Source organism: Alexandromys fortis, unplaced genomic scaffold, assembly GCF_014885135.2.
Source record: "Alexandromys fortis isolate MF-2015 unplaced genomic scaffold, M_Fortis_MF-2015_v1.1 scaffold_7, whole genome shotgun sequence".
NCBI classification, from domain to species: domain Eukaryota; kingdom Metazoa; phylum Chordata; class Mammalia; order Rodentia; family Cricetidae; genus Alexandromys; species Alexandromys fortis.
The window spans coordinates 6111068-6121074 of record NW_026067920.1 but is presented as its reverse complement, the minus strand read 5'-3'; the positions used below and the strand labels follow the sequence as shown (position 1 = coordinate 6121074).

Genomic DNA, 10007 nt, shown 5'->3' with positions numbered 1-10007 from the left:
CCACCCCGCCAGTGCCACGCCACACGCACCCACCCCGCCAGTGCCACGCCACACGTACCCGCCCCACCAGTGCCACTCCACACAGGCCTCCTGCTCCTTCAGCACAAAGCATGGGATCTCCAGCACATTGAAGAAGGCCATGCCCATGATGTCAGAGATGGAGTCACGCTGGCTCCTCAGGCACTGCTGAAACCTACCCCCAGAACCAGAATTCAGGTCCCAGGACCCCGGAGAGCCTCCTGGCACATTCTTCAGCCCACCCTATAGATGATCATTCATTTTCTGGGGCCTCAGTTTTGCCCATCTGCACTGAAGGTGGTCGGGAGAGGAAGGGGGTCCTGCTTCTGATCTTTAGAATACTCTGGATTTCTAGTGCTGATACCCAAGACTGGGTAACTCTGCTCTGCCCCCTGAGCCCCGGCCCTCTCTGCCTGCTGCCAACCTGGCATCACAGTCGCAGTGAGAGATGGTGTGGAATCGGAAGTTTCGGATGCCATAGTTAAACTGCAAGGGTGAGATGGTTTGTGGGCATTGGTCGTGTTCCCTGCAGCAGAGGTCAGGGCCGTGGAACATACCTGCGTGGAGAGAAGAGGGAACAGGCTAGAGCAGGGCCCTGGATACTGTCCACCAGTTATACTGACCTGGCCATAGTAGTTAGAATTTGCCCAATTGTCATCCCAGCCCACGGTGGCCTCAGGACAGTTGGTCTCTGGATACACAACACCCATAGCGCCAACATATTCTGAGAAGACCACCCAGGCTCGCAACCTCCTTTGCCTCCCCCATGCCAGGAAGCTCACGCTCCAGCATGTGGACGTGTCTTCCTCGGAAGTCACTAGAGCTGACTCACAGAGTTCCCAAGCTCACACCCAAATAAAGCTCCAAGTTATGAAGGTGTGTGTAATGGAATGACGGGCAGGAGGGGTGCAGCATTTTCTCTGGTACCGCAAGGCGCTGGGTGGCCTACTCAGGTCAAGTTCCCCACTTTTCCTTGCAGACACATACCAACGACCACAGCCCCAGCAATAGCGCCCTTCATGGGTGTTCCCCAGGAGCTAAGCTCACAGCAGTCCCGAAGGGGAAGTGGCCCTTTATCTTACAGATAAGAAACTTGGAGCTACAAGAAGTGCCAGTTTGAATGTGCTGAGCGGCAATCTGAACCCGGATCTGAGGGGCTTTTCCCACTGAAGTACCTCATGGGTAGAGACTGTTTACAGCAGAAGTGGGATCCTCCCCAACCTGCCTCCTCCCTCAGAAGGTGATTCACAGGACTCTGGGTTTGAGTAAGACCCATCCATGACATCACTTATGTGTCCCATGAAGAGCTACTCATGCTCACCCCCATTTTACAGATTAAAAAAAAAGTTGAGGTTCAAAGTACCTAAGTCACTTCTCTAAAGACAGCCCCCTCCCCACATACACACCCCTGTGGCTCACCCAGTTCTGAGGAGTTCTCTGCAGAGTTCCCAACTCCACACCACAGCGTGCCAGGAATGGTCCAGCCTCTCCTTCTTCTAACGTGCCCTCTGTCAGGTGCTCCACTCTGCCCTGAGGCTCGCTTCTCCCTGGCTCCCGTAGGGCTATCCTCAGACCCCTGACAGGCCTCCCACTGGCTCTGCAGGGTGGCCAGGGCTCTCTGCAGCTCAGGTCCAGGGGCATGGGTGAAGGAGTGCCTTGAGGGCTCACGAGTACAGAGGACCCTGAAAGCTCTGATGAGTTCAGAGTCATCCTGCCTGATACATACCTTCAGCCTGTAGTGCGCATCCCAGAGGGCCTGGAATAGTGCCAGGCCTTGGGCATCTTTGCCCAAGAAGCTCAGAGAACCCAGAGGGTTACCAGGGATGGGCTTGACCAAATAGCAGGAGGTACTGTCCCAGTGAAAGGTAAGGAAGCGCCCTGGAGCAACCCCTAGAAAAGCCAGCATCCCCAGAAGGACCCCCTGGACCCCCATTCTGTCCTAGGCCAGCCTGCTCAGACAAAGCCCCCTGGATGCTTGCCTTTGGCTACCCACGAGGCAGCTGCTGAGTCTGGATCAGAAGGGATGCCAGCAGGCCCTGGGTGTCAGTCGGACCAATGAATGGAGCTGAAGGAGGAGGAGAAAGGCTGGAGCATGGGGTGATCTTGGGCTTGTAACCGAATCCACCGGCTGGGCAGGCTGCTGATTGGCTGAGAAGTGCATTGCTGGGCCCACGCCTCCACTCTCCCGGCCCTCAGTGCTGTCCAGTCACCTGCCCCAGGCCAGCCTGTAAGGATGCGTCTGTGGGAGCCAAAGCCTTGGGCTGTGAGGGTGGTGGTGGGGGGGGATGGAGGAAAGAAGCCAAGGAGGAGCTGTGTCTCCTGTAGAGTAAGAAGAGAGTGCAGGGACCCCCGGAGGAGAGGAGACCCCCAGAACCTGTCGTTGTCCTCCTAACCCAGTTGTGGCTGCCACACCCAAGTCTACGAAATTGGCAAGAGGCCATGTACCTCACTCATCCAGGGCGGGTAAAAGAGGTGAGGGCAGGCTGGGACTCTGGGGCCCACCCTGGGAGTTCCCAAGTCTTTCCTGGTCCTGGCTCTCAAAAAGACTGTTAGTATACTCCAAAGAAAGTGCCCAGACCCCGGGGACCCCTGGGACCCCTGAGACCTCCAGGACCCCTGGGACTTTAAGCACAGATCTGGTCCAACACCTGATAGTGGGGACCCACAGCCAGGGGAAGACCTGAAAACAACGTGGAGCAGAGCTGGCACTGGGGGATTAGGGAAACAGGGTCCCCTGGATAAGCAGAAAATGGCGCAGAGGGCCAGGTCTGCATGCCTTTAATTCTAGGAGCATGGTCACCTGAGGACTCAGAAGGTATCATGTGTCCCCCAGGAGACACGGGACTCTCTATTAGGGACAGGGTTATACTCAGCACTGTTTCCCATGTCCCCAAGCTGATGTGTCATTCAGCTTCCAACCATCTGGGGAAGCTGGTACTTACACCCATTATATAGATGAAGAAACTGAGCTCAGCTGGATGTAGTGGTACACACCTTTAATCCCAGGCTTGAGAGGCAGAGGTAGGTGGATCTCTGAGTTTGGGGCCTGCCTGGTCTACATAGTAAATTCCGGGACAGCCAGCACCACATAGTGAGACCCTGTATCGAAAAACTAAAAAGGAAGGAAGGAAGGAAGGAAGGAAGGAAGGAAGGAAGGAAGGAAGGAAGGAAGGAACCGAAACTCCATAAGGATGATAAAATTTTTTAAATTTCAAATTGCTTTCAGGTCCCATGAAGCAGGGAATCAGGGTCAGCCTAGCCCAGCCCCTCTCCAGTCCCCTTCCTATCCCTCCAGGAATCAAATCCCAGCTTGGCAGAGTCAGAGCCAACACTGGGCAGAGGAGCTCACTGTGCTGCTTCAGGGGAGTGAATACCAGGTCATGAGGTCCATCTTTGCGGCTGCAGAACTATCATCGACCTGGGGAGAAATAGCAGAGGACAATGAAAAGAGGATGGGTGTAAGTAACCTCCACGCCAAACCCTCCCCAGAGGTGGAGAAAGAAGGTGCGGAGTAGAGGAGGTGGTGACAGAAGGGGGAGAGGGTAGGGACACAGGCAAGCCCAGTGGAACCTTTCTAAAGGGAAAAATGTTTTGCATTATTGTGGTATTTTCTTTGATCACAGGGCCTGACTTCCAGCTTGGCTCCCTTTTCCACATTCCACACTCTTCCTCACCCATCGCCTGGAAAGGCCAGACCAGATCACATCAAGCGCCCAGCTTTGGAAAAATCAGACAGATCCAGCAGGGACAGCGTGAGCCTAGCCTTAGAAGTCAACTTCTCTGAGCCTTGGTCTCCTCTTCTGCATGAGCAGAGCAATCCCTGCAGTTACCTATAGGATGTTAGGCAAGACTCTTAATGTAGACCCAGTGCCTGTGGTCCAAAACACTCATGCCTCAGGGCAGCAGGAAGCAGCTTATCTAGGAGAAAGCAAATCCTAAGATTTGGGGGCCACTGTGTCTGTATCTACCCACTTTGGGGCGGGGACTGTGGGACTGTGGCCAGGGCACTGCCTCACGGGGGAACTTGGTCTTCTCTAGGTCCCTGTTTTCCTCCTCTGCTGTGAGAAGTACCGTGGGGAGCATCTTTGAGATCTCTTCCGCCCCGCGGGAAGGCAGGCTGGAGCAGCGCAGGCCTCAAGGGAGGCAATCACCGGGTTCTCTCCCCACTCTCCCTGGGTGGCCACATCAGTCTGCCAACAGGAGCTGTACCTTGTGTCCCATCAGGGTGACCCTCGGAGAACAGCGGGGTCCAAATGAGCAGGATAGGACAGAGGTGTAAACTTTCCCCTGAGCCTTCAACACCCTGATTCACAGCCGGCATCTGTGGGATAAGGAATAGATGTCTGCCCAAGAAATCGGTCTTTTTTTTCCTGTCCACGTCACCCCCTTCCGCTCCTCCTCTTTCTTTCTTGGTGGGGTCTTGCTAAATAGCCAAGGCTAGTACCAAACTTGGACTCCTCCTGCCTTAGCCTTCCAAACGCTGAGCTTACCAGTGAACGCACCACGCTCCAGCTCCATGACTCCGTTCCTTTGGCTTCTCACTCATATCCCCATCTGCCTGTGGTCTCTTCTGTCTCCCTGAGCCCCGACTTCCTATCTCCCTGACTTTATCTCTCCACCTCTTTCCATTTCTCTCTCGGTCGGTCTCCTTCTTGCTTCCATCTCTTCTCTCCCCACCCCTTTCTGTTTTATGGTGCCGGGGCTAGAACCCAGGGCCTTATACACACACACTCACCAAGCTCTCTGCTACTGAGCAACATCTCCAGGCCCATTTTGTAACAGACGCTTAGGGACTGTTTTTGCTAAAAGAGCATTGACTCCTTCCTCACTTGGTAACTACAGGTAAAAGTGGGCCGAGAGCCTAGAGTCTCTGCCCTCAGCTCCATCTGTCTCCTGCCTAGCTCTGCATGTAGCTGTGCTGATCATTCATGGAGTGGCCATCTCAAAACTTGAGAGCCCTCCCCCATTTCATTCCCTTTCAAGGCTTTATCTTACTGTCACCTTTCCACAGTGTCCTATCCTGGGCCCAGTTGTCCTGAACCTTCAGCTGCCTTAGATTCAGGAACAGCAGATCCATGAAGGACAGACCACCCTGCAATCGCGATCGTCTATGTTGCTAAGGCTGCACCTTGGATATGAATGATCATTGCCTGAGAACTGGCCTCAAACAAATAAGAGCCTCTTAGGACCTCCTCGCACAACCAGGACTGCTTAGGCATGTAGACTCTTGTCCCATTTCTTCTTCAATTTAAACCTAAAACCTGCCAGGCAGTGGGGGTGCGCGCCTTTAATCCCAGCAGTAGGGAGGCAGAGGCAGGCAGATCTCTGTGAGTTCAAGGCCAGGCTGGTCTATAGAGTGAGTTCCATGACAGCCAGGGCTACACAGAGAAACCCTATCTCGAAACCTCCCCTCCAAAAAAAAAAAAAAAAAAAAAAAAACAAAAAAAAAAACTAAAGCTCAGGTCAGCACTCAAATATGAATTTAGGGGTAGCTGAACCCCTTATCAGCCCTTCCCAATGTGTTGGTTAGATAGTTTTTCTCTGCTATTCATTATTATTTGTATCTTTGGGGCTTTTGTCCTATTTTATTTGAGAGAGTGTTCAGAATTGTACCTCTGGCAGAACTTGAAGTCACTGAATGGCTTGCGTTGGCTTGCACCCTGCAGAGATCCACCTGCTATGGCCTCCCAAGTGCACACCACACCTGATACATAGAGGGAGTATACCTTCCCAGGACCTGGAGATGCTCCATTGTTGTAAGCCCCCACCCCACTCTGACCTCAGAATCTTCCTCTCCACCAGCCTGAATGGTATCTCGCTCTGGCCTTCTGAGCTAGCACCCCCAGCTTTACCCAGAAGGCGCCGTGTGCTCTGTACTCTGAGAATGGGACAGGCTGTGCCCAGCTTCAGAGCATGCAATTCACTTAGAAACAAAAAGTCATTGCATTTACTGTGTGCCAGGCACAGGATGAGACCCTGCAGAGAAGATGCTTCTGAGAGCTGGGCGGGGGTTGACGGAGGGGGGAGCTCAGGGGGAGGAAGAGGAAGGGAGCACATTCCCCTGGGAGAAGAGAGGCTGGAAGTGGGAGAGCTGCTGGAGCCCAGTCTCAGTTGGCTCCTCCAGGAGCCACTGCCAAGACTGAGTTAGAAGCGATAGAGATTTATTGGAGGAAATAGTTGGATAAAGATAAAAGTAGAGGATGTAGAACTGGGCAAGGGAACCCTTGAGGCCATGTTTCAGCTCTGACATCCATGGGAAGGGAGGTAACGGGATACTAGCAGGTCTAAGCCAGCCAACAAGCTCTGGTGTGAAGATTTCCTGTGGAGGAGCCCCATTTGGACCCAGTCAGTCCCGCTCTAGTGACCCCATTGTTCTGTCAATAGCTGGAGGCTTCCCAAGACGTCAGTGGTCTCTGCTGCAGATCCTGAAGGAGCTGCAGCTTTAGCTGTCAGTCAACTGCTCTCTCACAGGGACCCGAGGAGGCCAGCAAGAGGGACAATCTTCTCCCGGGAGATCTCAGGCCACAGAGAAAGGAATACTGGGTATAGAACACACCTGTAAGATTCCCAGGTGGGACTGGGTCCTTGTGCTCCTGACCACAACTGTGCCCAGCTCCAAGTATGAGGAAACAGAACGAGGCCCAACGAGACAGCTCAGCATTGGATCTGATGCTGCAGATGCCTAGGCTACTGTGGTGACATATGCCTGTAATCCCCGCACTGTGGAGGTAGGGGCAGGAGGGGCAGGAACTCAGCTACATAGCAAATTCAAAATCAACCTGGACTGTATGACCTGTCTCAGAAAGAAAGAATAAATGAGGGAAAGTAAGAGACTATGGGAACCAACGGACCTCACGAAGCACCATTGGAAACCATGATGGTCCAAAAATATGCCCACAAATTCTTTGATACTCTTCTCTTCCAAAGGAGGGGGCCTCAAACCCCTCACTTGAGTAGGAGCTGTACTGAATAGTGACTTGCTCTGACAGTTAGAATGTGCTGGAAGTGACAAACTCCCAGCTTCGGGAAGGGACTGTTTTCCTCTTTCTCTGGAATGGTCCCTGCTGGGAAGCAGGGCGGTCATTGTCATTGGGGCAGCCTTGTGAAAAGGCTCCTGGGATGAGAGGTGAGCAGAAAGGTCTGTGAGCAAACCACTCTGAAGTATTTCAGGTTTCATAGGAATACAGCTTGCTCTCTCTCTCTTCCCCTCGTGTGTGTGTGTGTGTGTGTGTGTGTGTGTGTGTGTGTGTGTGCATGTACTTAAAGTGCACATTGATTGGTCAGGGTGTAGTGTCACAGACACCAATAATCTTAGCCCTCTGGGGGCTGAAGCAGGAGGACTGTGAGTTTGAAAGTCAGCCTGGATTATATAGTGAGACTCAGACACAGAAGACAAAGCAAAATCAATATTAAAATAAATAAAATAAAAAAGTATACAATGTCCATAGCTGTGTGACCAGCACCACTAATTCCAGAGTATTTTCACAATCCCCAGTAATATAAATAGTATAAATAAGAACTAGTAATAGTTTATTCAGCCTCCTTCTAGCACGGTGACTGTGCATCGGTCTCCGTGGAGTGATCTGTTCCAATCAGTTCATGGCCAGTAACGCTGTGTTAACAAGCAGCGCCTGTTCTGATAAACTCCTGCTTAGATGAGTTTGTCACTGTGCAAACACAATAGAGTGTTCTTACACAAACCGAGGGAGCTGAGTCAGTCCCTCGATGTGACTCCTGGATGCACAGAGAAGTTAAATACGAGGCTGAGGAGGCGCTACCCCGAAACAAGGCCTGCCGCTTCTGTAGTAAAGTTTTTGGTAGAAGGAGTGTATTCTGAAATAACAATAAACTAGTACAATAAATACATAAACCAGTTACGCAGGCATGCGTCACTAACTAGCTAGCGCTATTTACTATGCCTAATTGCATATGCTATACTTTCAGAACTTGTGGTGCCGTGGCTCCTTGTCCCTTTGTCACCACAAAACGTGAGTCATGCGCTGTGCTTTGCACCCTGAGTACAAAATCACTAGGCAGTTGGAACGTTCCGGCAATTTTAATCTTTTTATAAATGGTTTTATTTTTCTTTTTAATTATGTGTATGGGGGGTAGGGCTGGGCACAAGAGTGTAGTTGCCCTTGGAGTTCAAAAGAGAGCGTTGGATCCCACGGAGCTGTAGGTGAGGGCAGTTGCTGCCGGCTGACATGCTGAGAACTGAGCTCAGGTCTTCCAGCAACAAGCAAGGTGGCTTAACCAACAAGGACCACCAGGGAGCCTGCAGACCGCTGTTGTGTAATGTGGAGAATGGCTGCATAGGGAGGGCTACGATGTTGTGTTTTATGACAGGCTGCTTTCAATCGCATGTTTTTAAAGTTTGTCCATGTGCTGGAATGCGATAGTACTTCATGCCTTTAAATTTTTAAAACTTATTTACATTTTTGTGTGACTGTTTTGCACGCATGTCTGTCAGCACATCACATGTGTACCTGGTGCCCACAGAGGCTTCAAGGGATCATCAGATCCCCTGAAATTGGAGTTGCAGATGGTTATGAGCTACCACGTGGGTGCTGAAATCAAGCCTGGGTCCTCTAGAAGAGCAGCCAGTGCTCCTTGCTGTTGACCCATCTCTCCAGCCCCATTTCCTGACTTTTTATAACTAGATACTATCCCATTTTATGGATTTGCCATGTTTTGTTTATCTATCAGCCGGTGGACATGAACAGTGATGTCTTGAATGTTCACGTGCAAATATTTGTACGATTTCTTTCTTTCTCTTGGGTATACACCTACGAGGGAACTTGCTGAGCGGGGATCACACTATATGACATTTTAAGCCACTCCAAAGTGGCCTTATGATTTTACGGTCTCAGCAGCAGATGTGAGAGTTCTGACTTCTTGCCAGCACTAGTTGCTGGCCCTGCTGTAGCTGCCCTATTGTGGAGTGGCATCGCATTTACTTGCATTTCCCTAATGGCTTATGAAGTGAGCATATTCCCAGAGCCTGCTGCCGTTTGTATATCTGAAACCTTCAGAGAAATACAGCTGACATAACATTACCACTATAACCTCATGCATCTTGAACTCAACCACTCAGCTAAGCTACTTGAATTCCTGAATTTCAGAGACTGTAACACACACACACACACACACACACACACGCCGAGTAGGTGCTAGGGACTCAATATGAACTTATGAACTTATGCGTTTTAGGCAATTGTGTGTGTGTGTGTGTGTGTGTGTGTGTAAATTGAAATACCATTCAATCCATCCACAAACCTATACTTGTTGTGACATACAAAATGTGGTGATCTTTTTTTTTAATTTGTAGATACATATATATAGAGAACTTTATTTATTTGCTTGTTTGTTTGTTTGATTCATTCTTTGGCTGTCCTTGACTAACTCCGTAGACCAGGCAGGCTAACTTTGAACTCAGAGACTTGCCTGTGTCTGTCTCTCTAGTGTGGGGACTAAAGGTGTGTGTCACCACACCCAGTCAAGAGAAAGATTTTTTTAAACATAGCAATAGATAACTAACACAGGAACATTCTATTGAAATGGAAAACACAGAACGGAGAGATAGCTCCATGGTTGAGAGCATTGTCTGCTCTTCCAGAGGACCTGGCTTTGATGCCCAACACCTACATGGTAGTTCACTACCCTTTGTAACTCCAGTTCTGGGAAGTCCAATGCTCAGTGGATACCAAGCATGCAGATGGTACACAGACATACATGCCAGTAAAGCATCCATACACATGCACATAAATAAGTAAGTAAATAATAACAACAGTAGTAAGATAAAATGAGAACATATCATGGGTGCCTGCAATAATGCAGAGACTTTGGTAGTGTAATAATGTAAGAAAAAAAATGTTTTAGTGTAAATTTTGGAAGGAAAGAAACAAAATTGTCATGTTTCTAGATTGATTTTTTTTATCTTTTTTTTTTTTTTTTTTTTTTTTTTTTTTTTTATATTTTTTTTTTGGACA

The 10007-nt window shown here is 50.0% G+C and overlaps 1 protein-coding gene across 1 annotated transcript in view; it reads right to left on the bottom strand.

Annotated features, from left to right (window-relative positions):
* The window catches only part of Pla2g3 (phospholipase A2 group III), a 5690-nt gene extending 3739 nt beyond the window's left edge, over positions 1 to 1951 (bottom strand). The window contains exons 1-3 of the mRNA XM_050141335.1: positions 1438 to 1951; positions 443 to 575; positions 59 to 193 (exon numbers count right to left, since the gene is read on the bottom strand). Of these exons, the coding sequence (XP_049997292.1) occupies positions 59 to 193; positions 443 to 575; positions 1438 to 1951 (782 nt within the window). The remainder of the gene's footprint in view (positions 1 to 58; positions 194 to 442; positions 576 to 1437) is intronic.
* Positions 1952 to 10007: the final 8056 nt, after the last annotated feature.